The following is a 16,920-nucleotide window of genomic DNA, read 5'->3' on the forward strand; positions in this document are numbered from 1 at the left end:
TTGTAACACACCTGACTAACTTATTCTTTCCACTTCTTCACCTTGCCCTTTCTGAGTCTGCACAGCATGAAAACCTCATTAATGACACCACTTTGTAGTGACAACTTCTTTTAAAGACCACATTTCTACAATGATTCTTGAAAACCAGTCAGGTGCTTTGGATACCAAGCATTATTGACTGGGTAAAGCCCACACAGACCTCAACACTCTGCATCCTTCCCCTAATGCACAGTTGGTGTTAGAAAGGAAACTCTCTGTATACCATCTTCTCTCATTGCTCTTATGTAGCATCCTGGGCTATTCAGTAGCACTAATAGCATGGGGATGGGAAGCTGTAGGTAGTCACATTGCATCTTTACTTCTTCATTACTGCTCTGAACAGTCCAATTTTCATCCACCTGCACACCACCTTTTCTTTCTCTCGTAGACAATTTCATAGTATAAACTGAATTTGGACTACTGGACTGCTGAGATGATTACTTGTTATCTTTTTTTTTTTACTGTTCAATCAGATCCTCATCACTGTTTAGATAATTTCAAATCTCTATAAATTCTAATCCTGGACATCAGTATGAGCTAGGCAGCTTTTCCCATTCGTTGAATACATGCAAGGAAAGAAGAGTGACTTGGGAGAAAAATGGGAACTGAACAATATGCATTTCTGGCTATCACAAATTTAGCAAAAAGCCCACAAAAATTAAAAAACATGACAGGCTGCCTTCTGCAGACACTAAAGTTGTTTAGGTTGGTGGAAGGGTGTGTCCCTGTCAGTTTTTTGCTTGCAACAGGAGCCTGTTACTCCACTACTGGATTTTTTTAAAAGTAACAGACTTTACACACACTATTACATCATAACAGCGAATGTGGTATTACAAATTAAATTGGTTGTTCTTAGGGTTAGGGAATCTGAGCACAGAACCAGAGCTCTGAACTGTGTTCCTGTGTCTAACCTCTCCGGACAGTGTGTGCCAAGAGCTGCACACCTGCCTCTACGTGGGACTTCCCCTTGAGCGGGCAACCTCTCTAAATTAGCCAACAGGGAAACATCAAGGTGGGGACCTTTTGTCAAGGTAAGGCTTTAGCTCCACTTCACATGCACAGCCAGGCACTTTCACCTGAATCAATGTGCAAGTGACTTCTTTTGCACCTAGAGTAGTTTTTTTTTTTTTTTTTTAATCAGCATGCAACTGAAGTATTAATAGTGACTTCTTTGTTATATAATAACAATATATAATAAAGTGCTTCCAGAGATAACAGAGTAAGTGGAGCCCAGGACTCCCATACCTTGAGTTTGCACCTGAACACAGCTGAAGACTTGTGTGTTATTTCTACTCTAATGACAGTTCAGTAACTATGATCACTGTGATGTTGTGTCAGCAGAAGCAACTGGGAGCTCATGTTTATAGAGGTACACAAAACAAAGCCCAGGCACAGACTGGAGCTGGCACAGGATTGCCAATCTCCCTGGATGTCAGAATGCCCCCTGGCGTGGTTTTGGCTGTGTCTCTCAGGCACAATGCCTTCCCGCATGTCATGGGTGACTCCGTGCTCTGGTAGGTCTCTTCTACCTTGAAAAGGCTGAATGAACATCGCGGGTGAACTCTCGGCCCATTAAATTAATGTGGAGATGAAACAGGGAAGGAAAAAGCTAGTGTCTGCTTGCTGTTCTGCACAGCAGGTGAGGCCCTCCACAGAAAGGCAGACGTGTACTCAACCTGCGGGCTCTGCTTTTGCTGGAGCAAACCAAGCCGCATTGCCATGGCTGAGATCCCAGTGACTATTCACGGATGCAGCATTCCGACGCCAGAGGTCCAGGACTCCAGTCTAAGAGGAGCGGCCGGGAGCCCCTGAGGCCAGCGAGCCGGCGGAGGCCGCCTCACGCCGCCCGGGCCCATGGAGAAGCAAGTGGCGGCGAAGGCTTAACATAACCACGAGGGACGGAGCGGAGCGAAGCGGAGCAGGCTCTCCTCCCTCTCCTTCCCTCACCGTGGCACGGAGAGAACCCTTGGGACAGGGAGAGAGGCGGGAAAAGAACGCGGACCCGACGAGCGCTCGTACCAGCCACTGGCACCCGCACTGCGCATGTGCTGGACCACGGCTTCGGCCCCCTCCCCGCCCGCCCAGCAGCTGGTGATGACCTCATCGGTGGGCGCCACGCCAGGACTCTGAGCATCCAGTCCGGCTTCCATCTGGCGGAAGTTGCTGTCGGCTCGCGGGGCACGCGGGTATCTGTTCTGCCCTTCTTCCTGGTCTAGCTTCAGCCCTGTGTGGGCGGGGCGAGCGCCTTCCCGGGCCGCGATCTGAGCCGCACTCGCGAGAGCTCTCCCTTTTCCCAGGCCGGCGCTGAGAGAGGTGGGTGCCGGGCCTTGCGCGGGCCTCGGTGGCGGCGGCGCCTTTTTCCCCCATGCCGCCGCAATACGGGGCTGGGCGTCCAGCGGCGCTCCCCGCGGCAGCCCGGCGTGGGGATGCCCCCGATTATCGCCTGCCCGAGGCCCGATGGTCGCTGGGGCGCCCGGTGCTGGGGGAGGAGAACCGGCGGGGTTCTCCTTCGCTCTCTCCCGGCGGTGCCCCGAGGGAGGCCGCTGCGGCGGGGCAGCAGCCGCCGGGCGTGAGGAGGGGGCCTGGGCCGGGCGCGGAGCCCCGGGAGCCGGGACAGAGTGCCTGCTCGGCGGCACGTGGGGCTCCGAGAGCGGCCGGACAGCCTCCCCAGTGCTTCGGAGCGCCGCGCTGGGCAGGGCCCCGCGTTCCCCGCGACTGTGCATACGTGCTGTGGTCGGCAGCTCCCGGAGCGTTGTGCTGGGGCTCGTGGGCTCTCCCTGGCTTCACTTTAATGCGTGTGGCTGAGTAGCTGGATTGCAGGGTCTCGCTGTGTATGTAGTGGAAGACACGTTGCTGGTGACAAACTCAGATGTTGTTTTGCGTTGCAGAAAGGCCATGTTCAGCTCTAGCGCAAAGATAGTGAAGCCTAATGGCGAGAAGCCAGATGAGTTCGAGTCTGGTATATCCCAGGTATGTGTCTTTTCTTTCTGCTGCTTGGTAACTGCATATTATGGAGACAGTGTTGTGACACTTGTCTAGAGCTTCGACTTCGAGGGTGTTGCTGTGTGAATGTGTATTTTTTCCTGATTTTACTGAGGAACTGGAGCAGTCAGTCTGTGTTCCCACCAGTTGAACTTGTTGCATCTGTCAGTGTGACTGACAGGAAGTTAAATCTTTGTTAACTCTAGTAAAAGCTATATAGCTGTTCTCTAGCAGTGTGGACAGACTTTGATCTCAGGAGTTCCTATAAATTGAGCTGTATGTAATGGATTATTCTGCAACTTCACTTCCCTAGGCTCTGCTGGAGCTAGAAATGAACTCTGACTTAAAGGCTCAACTGCGGGAGTTGAACATCACAGCCGCTAAGGTAGGACAGACCTTCTCTACAGAGACTTTCTCACTGATTTGCTGTGTGTGTTTAATATTTGTGAATGTTAACATACTATTTGAATGATGTCTTTAGCTGTTTGTTATGGCCTGTGATTGTTTTCCTATGTGCTGTTGTGATTTATTTTCTGGTATTTGTTGTTAACAGGTAGGATTCTGTAATAGTTATTTTTTTATAAAGTGGACTGAAAAGTCCTTGTAAAAACTCAAATGGCAGTTTAGTGTTTTAATCAAATGTGTTTAAAAATAGTGGTTCTACTTTTTGTCTCTGTGAATTGGGCTTGAGGTGGTCCGTGTGTGAGTATTGACTGGCAATGTAGGCATTGCAGAATCTTTGTCAGAAATGTAAACTGTAATACTATTGGTAAAAGCAGTTGTAAATCCTCTTTTTAAGTATCGAGTAATAGATAAAGTGGTGGATCAAGATAATAAACGGACTTGGTCGCATAGGCTAGCCTGTTTATAAATTTTAGTTTTAGTTAATAAAGGCAAGCAAAACGTTAAGGAAGAAAAGGAAGGAGAAAATTAGTGGAAAAGAAGGAAGAAAATTAGTTCTAGAATTTATCAGCCTTGGAGACTAGGTGTAATTTCTGAAGCTGGTTGTTGTCAACAAAAACTTAAGTAGGTTGCTTTTCGATTTGTGCCCAGGCCCACCAGTGTGCACACACATGCAGATGCACAAGTGCTTAGAGTTAAATAAAAGAATCTCAAAATGGAGAAGTCAGCTTGATAAGTGAGTTCAGGGGCCTTGAAAAGAACTGCTTCACTGCCAAAGTACAGCAGTGCTTACTGTCCTCAGTGAGGAGTTTTTAGAATGTCCTTGTTTATGTGGTAACGTAGCTGGTGAAAAACAACTTAGCCTTCTGTTCTGTTGGAGAATGAGGATGTCCCTGTAGTTAGGTTCGTAGGACAAGAGCCTTTTAAGCCTGTACAAACTTTGGTTTTGATGAACTGTTGGAGAAACAAACCAGGGGAAAAGTAATCCATGTTGGTGTGATGTAAACCTGTTGACATTTGGAGGGGAGTGAAATGTTTTGAGTAATGATACAGACCTTGGCAAGTGATGGACAGAAGATGATTTCCATCAAGTAGTAGCTCAAAAATAAGAGGTTTATTACTGTAAACTGTGTCTAGAATCTGCATTAGGAATTTGTGAAACTTCCTATCAGCATGGAAGTGCCACTGCAGATGTGATTGTAAACATTCAGTATAGTTTGGGTTCTGGCATCTGAGTCCCATCCTGCAGAAAGAATGAGCTTTGCTGTTCAGAGGATGTGACCCTGCAAGGAGTGGTGGGATTGGTTGCCCAGGCACTCTCTTACAGCAGAACAAGTGCTCTGACAGAGGTTTTTCTGTTTAACGCTTGCTCTTAAATGCATTAAAACAGGTGCTGCTCTCTCCTTTTTTTTTTTTCCTGAAGTCATGAGCAAGATTATCAAATATCTATGTTCAGAAGAGTCATGATCAAACCAAATGTTGCTTCTTGACCCCTAGATAATGTTAGCTTCTACTTCTGTTTCAGGAAATTGAAGTGGGTGGTGGCAGAAAAGCCATCATTATCTTCGTACCAGTTCCTCAGCTAAAATCTTTTCAGAAGATTCAGGTGCGGCTAGTTCGTGAGCTGGAGAAGAAATTCAGTGGAAAGCATGTGGTGTTCATTGCTCAGGTAAAACACTTAAAATCATAAAAATGTTGATTTGAAGGGATCCCTGGAGGTCATCTTGTCCAGCCTTGTGTGTGAGATGGGACTATTGCCAGCATTAGATCAGGTCAGCCATGGTTTTGTCTAGCTGAGTCTTGAAAACATCCAAGGGTGGAGATTCCACAGCCTCTCTGGATAACCTGTTCCAGTGCTACTACCCTTCTTGTCTTGTCTGTTCAGGGTAACCATGATAGAATATGTATTTTCGTACCAGTTGGAAATGTAATGAATGTTTTTCTGTGAGTGTAAGCTGAATGGTTTCAGCTAGCAGCCAAGGCTATGTAAACTTGGTGAGATGTGAAACTTTGGAGGAGAATATAACTTTCTTGTTCTGTACTCTCTTAATCCTTCAGAAGTTTGAGAAACAAAGCTTGAAAATAAAAGGGAGCAAATGTTAATAGGAGCTTTACTTACACTTGCATAGTCTAGACACTTAAAATTCAAGTTAATAGAAGAGGAAGGAAAAAGCATACTCAAGTTCTAAATTTATGGAAGGAGTGAAGCCGTGAAAAGGGTGATAGAGGGCTCTCTGAGCAGTACCAAGAGCTGGACAAACTGTAGATCTGTCTGCAGAGTGGACAGTTGTTAGACTAAAGCTCTTTTTCAGAAAAATTCTTTGTAATGTAATTTTAAGAGCATCCTACCCTGCATCTTTATGTGGCCAAGAAGGCTTTTTTTTTTTTTTTTCATGAAGTGCCTCTGGCTCACTTAAGTGCTTGAGAATTTGCTTTCAGTTTAGTAATAGGCATTTTAGAAGGGAATGTGGGCAGTTCTGCTGTAGGTGACATGTAGATTTTGAATATGATGTGGCCCAGTTTGTATTACAATAACCCCATCATGAGTACAGTCATGGAGAAGCTGTGCTGTGTTTGTAGAAAGTACCGCAGGTGGCTACAACTGCATCTGAAACAGTGTTTTAAAACATGTACCCTAGCAGGTGAGGAAGTAGAAAATAAGCTGATATAAATACCAGTAGATGCTGCTTTTGGAACATTTAAGCCAAGTTTTGATCTGGGTTGTGTAATTTATCTCATCACTCAAAGTAGTATTTCTATCTCAGTTGTCACCTAGCTGTGGGAGTGAGATTGTGTCTGGTGTGAAGCAGAGTAGTAAGCTCAATGTATCAGAAATTGTAAAATTCCTTGAAATTTCTGTTCCCAAAGAAGTGTGTTCAGATTGTGAATACAACATAGTAGACTACCCTGGTGGTATTCACAGGGGCGGGAGTTGTGAAATAAAAGTATTTTATTTCAGTGCACTGGTTACAGGATCAGTAGATAAGAAATAAATTGCTACCAGGACTTCACCTTCTGCACATAATATCAGATTCTAATGCTGGTGTGGCTTTGGGCATGCTTAAGTCTCCCTTTTCAGTGTTTCAGGAATGTGTTTTTGCATGTGTGTGGGTTTGGTTTTGGTACTGAAAAATGCCTTTTTTATTTTTCTCTTAACAGAGGAGGATTCTGCCCAAGCCAACAAGAAAAAGCCGCACAAAAAACAAGCAAAAGCGTCCCAGGAGGTAAGTAGATAGTATTGATTCATTTTGTCAGCTTTCTTTTGTAACTTGGTACTTTAGTCAAGTAATGTTCAGTTTTTGAGCAGTCATTCAAGTGATTGGATGGTCTTGTCCTTTCTCTTACTGCTTGAAATAGTATCTGCCATGTGGCTACTAAAGGGTGCAGTAAAAAGGTTGTCTTTGGGCACTGTGGTGCATTTCTTAAAACTCCATCTCTATTTCCAGCTACAGCTGTAGTGAACTTTTAGCCAGCAATACTGGATTAAGAAATACCAACATGCTGTCTCTGTTACCACGTTGTGCTGACAAGAGTGTACAGAAGGCAGGTCTGGCACACTGAAAGGGTGCAATGAGGGGGAGAGGAGCTGAGGAGGACTGTAGGTATGAGAAGTCCTGCTGGATGAGTTTAACAGCAGTAGTCATTTCTGTTAAATGGTCTCTCAGCTCTCATCTGGATTTGTTATGGCTAGATGTGCAACACTGCTATATCTGTGTGGATGTCAATGCCTCTTCTATACTGTTCTCGATCTTATTATATCATTATGTAGTCCGTGTCTTCAAAGTTTGTCCTCTCTCTGACATGTGCCATGTTCCTCTAACTTCTCCCAGCCCCAGTATTATACCTGTGTTATGTCTATTATTGTATTTTGAATTCTTCAGGCGTGGATTTTAAAAGTGCAGTTTCAGAGTACTTACCTAGCTGCAGTCCTGCCTTTGGAGGACTCTGTATTACATAGGAACTAGTATTGCACAGTGAATGGAGAAGTTGGCATCGGTGTGTATGATTAACAGGCTGACACTTTGAGTAGAAGGGAAGGAGAGTGTGCAGGACTGTCCCTTCCTCAGCCTGAGGCTAGACCAGACTAGTATTGTTGTAAAACTGTGATATGTATATATTGCAAAGCATAGAGATGTGATTGATGTTTGTCTCCCTTATGTATCCCAGTCTTTCCAAGATTAAAATGCAGCTGTAGACATTGGCTGTAGGCTTCATTCCGAGTGATACTGCCTTGAAAATGCAGACAGGGAAGCTGGACATCTTACTGGTCATTTAGACTCATACTGGAAGTAACCTGGGTTAAGTTTTCTTATTTTGGATCACTTCTGTACAGTTCAAGAAGAAAAATGTAGATATCAGTCTTCTAAGCATGAACTAAACTTACCAGGTAGACTTTTCCTATAATACATTGGTGTTCAGGCAGATGGATAAACCAGTGTTTTCAAGACTGGGTCTGCTATGAACATGCTCTTCAGTTTAAGTGTGCAAGTAAGGATACTTGCACACTTAAACAGTTCCTATGAGTGTGGCTGTCAAAATTGCAGTTGGGATAACTTGGTTCTGAGTTAAGTAAAATCTTCCTTAAATGTGTAGAAAAAAAAGAATGTTTTGTGGCTGTTGATGCAAATTAACGTGATCTAAAAGGTCAGAAACCTGGCTACTGACATTTTTCCCCTCATGCAGTCATTAAGTTTCTGCACTCGGTGTAGACTTTAGCTTTTATTTTTGCATGACCTGTGAAAAGGTGTGGTATTGTCAAGAAACATACCACTGAATTTTCAGCTAAAGCATGCTGTGAAAGGTTTAAGCCTTGGCAAACTGGAAAATTTGGTGAGAGGACATGTTTTAATGATACAAACGTGGTATTTCAGCCGCACGCTTACCGCAGTGCATGATGCCATTCTTGAAGACCTGGTCTTCCCAAGTGAAATTGTGGGCAAGAGAATCCGTGTAAAACTGGACGGCAGCAGGCTCATAAAAGTGCATTTGGACAAAGCACAACAGAACAATGTTGAACACAAGGTAAATGAAACAGCTGTACTTTCTCACGGGCTGGGGTGGCATTCTCACAGAGCTAAGGGGCTGTTTGTGCGAGGGAGCGATGGGCTGCCTTTCGGCTTGTGGCAAGGGAGATGCTTCTGTTTGTATTTGGAGTATGATGCTGAAGATGAGCAAGACAGTTTTGAACTAAAGCTCTAGTTCAATTTAACAAAATCCCTGGGTTGTAAAGTAGCTATATTGGTTTCCTCATGGGAACAGAGAGTGTTTTGCTGTGGGTTTGTTTTGTTTGCTTGTGGTTTTTGTTTTGGTTTTGTTTGTTTAAGTGAAGCACTTAGTTTTGAGCTTAAACAGATGTGCTTGATACAGCCTGAAGTCCCCTATCTCTTTGCCTAGGTTTTTTCTGTGGGGACAGCTCAGCTCTCCTATGGCTGCAAATGAAAGAAATTCCAAATATTCTCCAGAAAACATGTCGTCTTTGTAAATGCTCAGCTGCCTTAGTCTAGAAGAAAATAATTTGCCTGAGAGTTCACTTTATAGTGAAGATGCAGTGGGAAATAGTGTAGTATCTGAAACATGTTAATATAGATTTTACTTCTTTATACAGCATGTATAAACAAGATTGTTTGTCTTCACAGGTGGAAACATTTTCTGGTGTCTACAAGAAACTCACAGGCAAAGATGTGGTGTTCGAATTTCCAGAATTCCAGCTGTAAAGTGCAAAAAATGGCTGAATAAACAACTGTTCATATAACAGAGTAATTTCATTTAAATTTCAAATTCCATGAACATAGATAGGGATTTACTGGTTCATGGGACGTCTCTACTGTCTGGATGGGTGACGTTTGTGTATCAAAGTATTAAGTCACCAGCATTTTAATGGTACCTCTCTTAGGTTTTCTTGGCACTGCTGCAACACGGCTCTGGACAAGAGTCCAGAGTCTGCAGAAAGAATCAGCATAGAAAAATAAGTATGTTGACACTCACCTTTCTGGGGAGAATGTGGAGAATTACTGTAGAGCAGTGGAACTCCCAGGTTTTGCCCGCAAGAATACCAGTTGGAGACCTGCACATTCCTGACACTGGAAGAACTCTACATAGCAGGTGGTATGACCTCTGAAACGTGGAGCAATGACGTCTGAAAAAGGGGGTTGAATTTTGGGAAAATATTTTGGAGGAGGTATAATTTGAATTTGAGGTAACTTTCTTGCTCTTTTAAGTGGTAAAATTGCCAAACAAGTTCTTACCTAAAAGCAGGTCCCTTAGTTTCTCACCTTTATCAGCATGAAATGGGGAGACATTTTCACTTCTGAGTGCTTGACTACCTGGCTGGACACAAACTGCAGTATTTTAAGCATTAATCTTGCTTTCAGAAATCATGGATTTTTGTATCTCCATGTATTAGCAGTATGTATATCTTCATATCAGTGTTGGGGTAGCCTTCCTCATGGTTAATAGGCAGGGACAGATATGCCTGGGTGAAGCCATGACTGCTGGCATGTTTTGCGTTCTTTTTTAACATAGTTCAGTATATGCTTGGTGATGCAGGGAGAGGTGGGGAAGGACCAACTGTATCCCAGCAGCCAAGGCTGTGTGGTAGTGTCCTGAAAATAATGCATTGTTCACTTGGGTATCTATGTTTAGAAACACTTTCAGCAAGTAACCTTTTTTTTTTCCTCACTCAGAGGGGAGTGTGGAGTTGGGTAAGTAAATGTTCTGAGCAATTTATATGTATTTAGTACTTCACTGTACTGAACAGGCTATTCTGTTACTTAGGAGTTAAGTGCTTAATACAGTAAAAGGCACCTAATTATTGAGACAGCCTACTAGGTAGAGAGCTAAGTAGGTAACAGCCTGTGTACCAGGAGCCCTTAATAACTTCCATTTTCCTACCTGAGAGTAGATGGGAGAACAAGTGCCACTTACTGAGGGTCTTTGTACCTTTACTTCCTTTTCCCATTTACTGTGGTTTTGTTTGCTTCCCATTTGATACCTATTTTCTTCATATGTGAAGAACTAAAAGGTTAGAACAAGTTCTGTGTCACTTTTGCATTGAAAAAGTGAAGCTTTTCAAGTCATGCCGTAACTTCTGTTTGGAGACCATGCAAAGAGAACAAGGAGAACACGTGCACTACTGCAGTCAGCAGTTAATTTCCTGCTACTTACTGAGAAGGCTTCAATGTTTGCACGAAAACACAGGTTCTTTCTTTAACGAAGCTGGCTTACCTGAAGGCCTTTTTCTATCTCCTTTTCAAACTTCTGTCTCTGGAGTATAACTTTATTTGTTATTTATTTGCCTCGGACGATTCAGCAGAAGTTAATTCATCAGCTTCCCTTCAAATTGGATGGGGGGAGCTGTAGATATATAATAACCCCAAATCCTGGCTGCTTTTGTGGAGGGTAATTACAGAAGATCTTATAGCAGAAGGAGAACTTTAGAATTCAAGTTTTAATTGTTAAAACTGGTATTATTCAGGTTGGAAACACCACCACCCCAGCCCCTTTAAAATAATTCAGATCGCAAGTCAGACATGTTACTGATCTTGCTGCTACAAGAATCACAGATGGTAGCCTGTGCAAGTAGCGGTTTGCTGGTGGGAGTTGGAAGCAGTAGTCTGGGGAATGTATGGAGACATACCAGATGTTAACTACCATTTGTTAGATGTTGGTGAGGCTGCTGGGGCTGTGTAACATCTGCAAGAAAAGGTGATCCCAGAGAGCAGGCTTCAGTAGATGGCGTTTCCCCTTTCATGGTGAAATGTAACTCAGGTTTGATCTCTTCGTAGTAATAAAAGTGTCAGTAGCGTTTCTAGTTTCGAAGCACTGGGAGGGGGTGAGTGGGGAGGAGAAATCTAGTAAACTGCATGTGAAGATTGCAAATGTTCCCAGGCATTGCCAGCTGGCTATAGATTTTTCTTGGCTCTTGTTGCAAGCCCTTTGAACTATATGAAATGCAAAGGCCCATGATGGCCTCATGAGCAAATTCTTTGAGTGAAAGGATAAGGCTGTCAAAGCCATTTATGGTTCTTACATCAAGTAAGCAGCAAATAAAGGTGGATTTTTGTGTCATAAAAATACCAGGCTGCGTACTTTGCAAAACAGACTTCAGTCCTGGTTTACCTTTATTCATGGGCTCCCTTGTGTGTTGGTGTCAGTGATACAGTCAGACAACTCCCTCTGTCCCTTGACAAGCGTATCCAGTGAGTGCCTGCAATCTGGAAAGTCAGTTGATGCCATCTGGTCAAGTGCTGATGAGGCTGCGGGAATACTGGTGTCAAATGTTACCTTAACCCAAACAGACTCCATATGAGACCATGCTAGACTTTTCCTCTACCTTTCATGTGCTAGTGCAGTTGAACTCTGGGTGTGTGATTGCTCAGTTCATCAGCTGGTCTGTGCAAAAAAGCAATGGGGCATTCTGTACCAAGACCCTGTGCAGCAGTAGTACATGGGCAGTGTCAGTGTGGACAGACATGTGCTGAGGAGTATAGAAAGACTCATTCTTTTCTGTTGTAGCCCAAAATGAGAAGAGGGCTTTACACCTGTTAGGTGCTCTTGAGACTTGCACCTGATATTAAAGCTTTTGTTGTTTATTCCATATGAATCCTTTCACAAATGTATTCATATATTTTTGATTGTGAGGAATGCTGCTCCCTGTTGATTGCCCTTTGAGAAGGTATGTAAATGTGTTACAAATTTAGTGTGGCAGAACTTGTTTGAAGTTTTGGGTGGTAAGTTCTTGACCTATGTTGTATTAGTATGATAACGTCATGTCTGATTAGCCCCCCTTAAGTGTAAGTGGTAGCATCTGGCAAGTTTTAATGTAGTGATCCTCACACGAGAAGTGCTAAAAGGAAATCCTGCCACTCCTGCATTACAGACTGAAGGAATCTTGTTCCTATGCCTTTGTTTTCTAAGCAAAAAACAAAGGCCCAAGTTTGAATCTCTGTTGAATCTAAAAGCCAGAGCAATGCCAAAAAGCTAGAGCTTTTCCTCTTTGTGCAGTGTGCTTTCTAGGTCTCTAGAGGTGTACCAGAATGACAGAAAAATAAGATATTGATTACAGTCGTGAAGTCTTGCAAAAAGAAGTCTGGTGGTTATGCTGGGGGAGCGTGAGTTTTCCTGTCTGCCAGACGGCCATTGATCAGTGTGAGTGGTTGACCCCTTTATAACGAGGTGGCTTTGCTCATGTGAAAAACCTGCATTCTGCTGAGAGCAAGAAGTGACACGAACATCTCTTTGTACTAGTGCTCTGTTCCCTACAGAGAGATACATGTAAAGGATCTTATTTATGTCTTGTGATCAAGAGGAAAAAGTTTGTTGGATTTGTTAGAGTCTGCAAGTTCAGGTATCCCTCCCCTACTCTACCCTGCAGTTACTGTTTCTTTTTTGCAGGAAAATCATTCTTAAGCTTAGCAACGAGCGGTTGCTGCTAGGTGTTGCTAAATGATTAATAGCTAATATTTTTCATTATTGGTTATTGTGCTGACATGTCTGGCTCAGTTTTGATCTGCCCCTGGAGCAGCAAAGATAGAATTAAAGCCAGGCACTGAAGAGATTATCCCAATTTTAGAGGTGAGGAGTAACAGAAAAAGCAGTTTCCATACAGTTGCTGTGGCGAATGCTGATCAGAAATTTTATGCAAAAAAATATTAGTGTGATAACTGCAGATGGAATTGAAGGCTAGATTTTACACAGCTACAAAGTTAAACCTGTGTTGCTGTTTGTGCACTGACCTTTCCCGTTATACATCTTTCCTGTTGTGCAGAGGGTGCTCAGGGTGGCTTCTGGAGTGTCGCTGCCCTGGGGCTGCACTGAGGAGGGAGGTGCTGGGGGGTCTTTTCACAGTGGCAGTGACACAGACTGTTTGTTCCCAGGTGCGTCTTGATGTTTAGTAAAGCTGCTTCCTATTCTCTTGGCCAAACAACTACTGTTAGTTGAAGCTGAAAGGAAGCAGACAAGTCATTACGCGAGCAGGGGAGAGGTGCACACAGCGTGCCGGTGTGCAGATCTGTTCATGGAGCAGTCACGGAGTTGTATCTCCTTACCTCATTCAGGAGTTTGCCTTGGGAGACTTGCTGAGGGCTGGTTAATGAGACAGCCCTTACTTTCAACAACTGGAACAGCATTTGTGACAGCCTGTGATTAGCTGAGCTCCAGCAATTGAATTCATACTGATTTATTAAGGAATTCAGGTATTGATAATTTTTATTCCCTGGGTAAATGTAATGGGGAATGTTGCTGATACCATTGGATGTTTTGCCAAATGAAGGAGAGCATTAGGGTGTTGTAATCTTTTCATTTTTAAGTAGCCGTTGTGTCCTTGCATATGTGTTATATTTAATCCTCTTCCAGGTACAGAGATAATACCCAAGTGAGTGTGGAAAGGGTAGAAGAGTTTGCCTGAAGGCTTCTGAAATTTATAAATATGGGGTTTTTTTTCTGTTAAAAATCTTGTCCTTCTAGAAACAATTCGCTTTTTTTCTGCAGGTTTTTGGTTGCCTTTTGAACTGTTTCAATTGGCTTACACTTATAGTTGTGTCACTGTGGTATTTAACCTGAACTTAAAAGACTGGGTGAGTGTTGGGTTGTGGGTCAAGCCAAGGGAGCTGATGCAGCTCATGTATCTTGCTGTAAACCCCAGTCTCTGAAGGCTCTGCCTCTCCATCCAGCAAGCGTGGCTGAAAAACTTGTGAATTAGCTCTTGAACTGCTCATAGTTTTTTTCAGCCAGGCATATTAACAAAATGAAAAACTGAACTTAATAGCCAACAGTTACTGTGACCTGGTGATGGCTTGAGCTGCTCTGGTGAAGTCTGTGCACCCAGTACTCCAGTTAGCTCACAGCAGCCAAGTTTAGATGATGCACCCATGTGGCCACACAGCTTCCAGTTGGCTTTCTGGGTGGGCGAAGGATGCTTATGTGTTTCTGTAAAGGGAGCATGCCCTTTTCTCTCTCTTAGGTGAAAGAAAACCATGTTCTTGCTCATTTTCCCCTTTCTTAGAGAAAACACATTCACTGCATTTATAGCATTTGCCCTTTCCTTTTGAACTCTGGTCGTTTGTGTTTATTTTTCACTTCTGTTTCCCCAGTGTTTAATCCTACCTTTTTTACTACTTTCTCTGAAATGGCTCTATTTCTCCCTTGAATTCTGTTTCTGGCCTCAAAGTTATTTGCCTGTGTTTATAGGGAGTGTAGATATGTATGTAAATGGATGTTGCCTTTGCCATCGTAAGCCTTCAGAAGCTTGGACTGCAGTCACTTGGCTGCATTCTTTACATCAAACATTTATTTTGGCAAATTGTTGCCAACGGAGTGTTGCAAGGGCCTGATCCTGCAATTGCCTTCTGCTCCCACTGAACTATCGGGGCTTGGATGCATAAAACTGAACTTTCATTTTAAAGGTGTGTGGTACTTAAACAGTTCACGTTTCACCATTTTGTCCTTTCTTTACTGATGTAATCTGAAAGTGATCATTAGTTATTTTCATGACCATTTGGTGTGTGTTAAAACACAGCAGCTAATAGCAGTGGGGGAGGTAGCTAGGTTCCAGCCCACCATGGGAACAGGGTGTTTGGGAAAAGTCTGCCTTTATGAAGGTAGCCCACAGCGAGTCCCACGTATGAGGCACCACTACTTCTGTCTGCAGTACTCTGGTATCTGCAGTATCTGTTTTTGTCATCTTTTCCAGCAAAGCTGCTCATTGTACGTGGTGCTATGGGGCTAGGGAAGCGGGAGCTGTGGTGGGGCAGGAGGTTGCACACCCCAAGGCTGGGAAGACTGGGAGAGAGGATGCGATACGTTGTGAGCAGAGCAGGGGAAGGGTGCATCAGTACTGTGTGTCACCAGCTTGTACCGCAGCCTGGAATCCTCAGCGAAGGTTGGTAGAAAAGTCAACACACACACATGCAGTCTTGGTACAACTTACTCTAGTCCCTCCATCTAAAAGCTTTTTGGTGTTCTGATACTTTTCTGGTCTTAGGGCTGTGGAAGATGGAAAGGGAACCTCCTGCTATTGCCAGAGCTCCCATCCTGGTCTTCTGTGAGAGGACACATACTGGGCGTTCCGCAGGCTCCCATCCCACCGAGTGCTCTTGCCTGCAGTGTGACCCCTCAAACCCTCGCTGGAGAAACTGGGAGGGGGGACAGTGGCGTGAGGGTGAGGTGGGGGCTGATAGTTTGCGAGCCTCTTTTGTTGAAGAAGCTTATCAGAGCTACAGCCTTACAAATACACTAGCTATTCATTAGAGGGTATTAATTGGTTTAGTCATAAGCGGTACTCTGCCCTGGAAGTTCAGTGAAGCCAGTAATATCTATTGAAGTATAAACTGCTGTAACAAAGAGAGGGGGGTGTTCTCAAAATCCTGCTTCCCGCTATCAGCTCATCCAAATTTTCTCCTGCTCCTATGTATGTGGAGTACTGTGGTTTACCTAGAGCTTAGACTAGTCTAGCTGTTTAAGATGAAAACCAGAATTGTATAAACAGTTGGAAGCTACAGCGAAGGATTTCTGTCTCCTTTTTTTCCTCTCCTGTTGACACAGAAAGTGATATCAGTTGGTGTTGAAGAAACAAAAAGCAACACAAACACAAAAAAACACACCTCCCCCCAAAAAACCCAACCAACTCAAAAAAACACAGCAAAACAAAAGCCCCAAAATTTCATGAAGAAACCTGTCATGCAGATAATTTACCATTTATGTTATTGTGGAGCATTAGGACAGCTCTGAACTAGTTGCATGTTTTACTTACCAAGTCAAAATGCTACGGCAAATTGCAAGAATGGAGAGAATTTCAGTAATGGAAGAGTGTGTTAATTATCCACATAAGATGCTCGCATTCAGTACTGCATTTTGTATGTTTTCATATCTGCTGAAGCAAAGCAAGAAATGTGCTGTGCTGGGGCAGTGTGCGTGCAGGGCTTAGAGCTGAATAGATGTAAATGGTTAAAAAGGGGTTCTCTGCTAGAGAGGAGGAGGGGAGAGTAAGAGTGCATTCCCAAAAAAGTACATTCCCAAAATAAAAAGCTTACATCATGGACCTCTTCAGCTTTCCCACACTTCTTTCCTAATTATTGTCCTGCAGGACAGCTGATCTATTTCAAACAGGAAGCTGTTTACAGATAACACTTGCAACTGTTTTTGTCTGATTTGTTGAACTGTCGAAAAGCAAAAGACAACCTCTTTTCAAATTAAAAACTGTCAGACTTCTGTAAACAGCAGCAATGAGGTTCATCTGTGCAGTGTCCCTGCAGGCACAGACCGTTCTGCAGTTCCCATTTTCTCAGCAACCGTAAGGTAAGAGACTTTTGTACTTTTACTCTTTAGAAGCACATAGAAGAAAAAGTCTGGGTGTGTGTTAGAGGGTTGCCTTGCAAGTGGCAGAATGTGACTGACGATCCTCACGTAGCAGGAAGGTAAGGGAAGTGGGAACTTGCTTGATTCTGTCAGATAATGTTGGACCTTTCTGTTGAGAAGCACCCATGTGGGTAAGATCACTGA

General features: G+C 43.6%; 2 protein-coding genes across 5 annotated transcripts in view; both read left to right on the forward strand.

The window, feature by feature from the left end:
- The first annotated feature begins 2,280 nt into the window (after positions 1–2,280).
- On the forward strand, positions 2,281–9,175 carry RPS7 (ribosomal protein S7). The gene is made up of 7 exons (XM_065835763.2): positions 2,281–2,352; positions 2,928–3,009; positions 3,335–3,406; positions 4,949–5,092; positions 6,583–6,647; positions 8,295–8,445; positions 9,060–9,175. Exons 2-7 carry the CDS (start codon positions 2,935–2,937, stop codon positions 9,135–9,137), a joined length of 585 nt encoding a protein of 194 aa, XP_065691835.1. The 5' UTR covers positions 2,281–2,352; positions 2,928–2,934; the 3' UTR covers positions 9,138–9,175.
- A 132-nt stretch (positions 9,176–9,307) lies between these two features.
- Positions 9,308–16,920, forward strand: part of COLEC11 (collectin subfamily member 11) — a 43,288-nt gene continuing 35,675 nt past the window's right edge. For 3 of the 4 annotated variants that reach the window (XM_071807045.1, XM_065834617.2, XM_065834618.2), the window contains exon 1: positions 9,308–16,716. The gene's annotated coding sequence lies outside the window, so the exon portion shown is untranslated. The other variant, XM_071807044.1, reaches the window with a different exon arrangement.

The sequence above is a fragment of the Patagioenas fasciata genome, chromosome 3 (genome assembly GCF_037038585.1).
Source record: "Patagioenas fasciata isolate bPatFas1 chromosome 3, bPatFas1.hap1, whole genome shotgun sequence".
NCBI lineage: Eukaryota > Metazoa > Chordata > Aves > Columbiformes > Columbidae > Patagioenas > Patagioenas fasciata.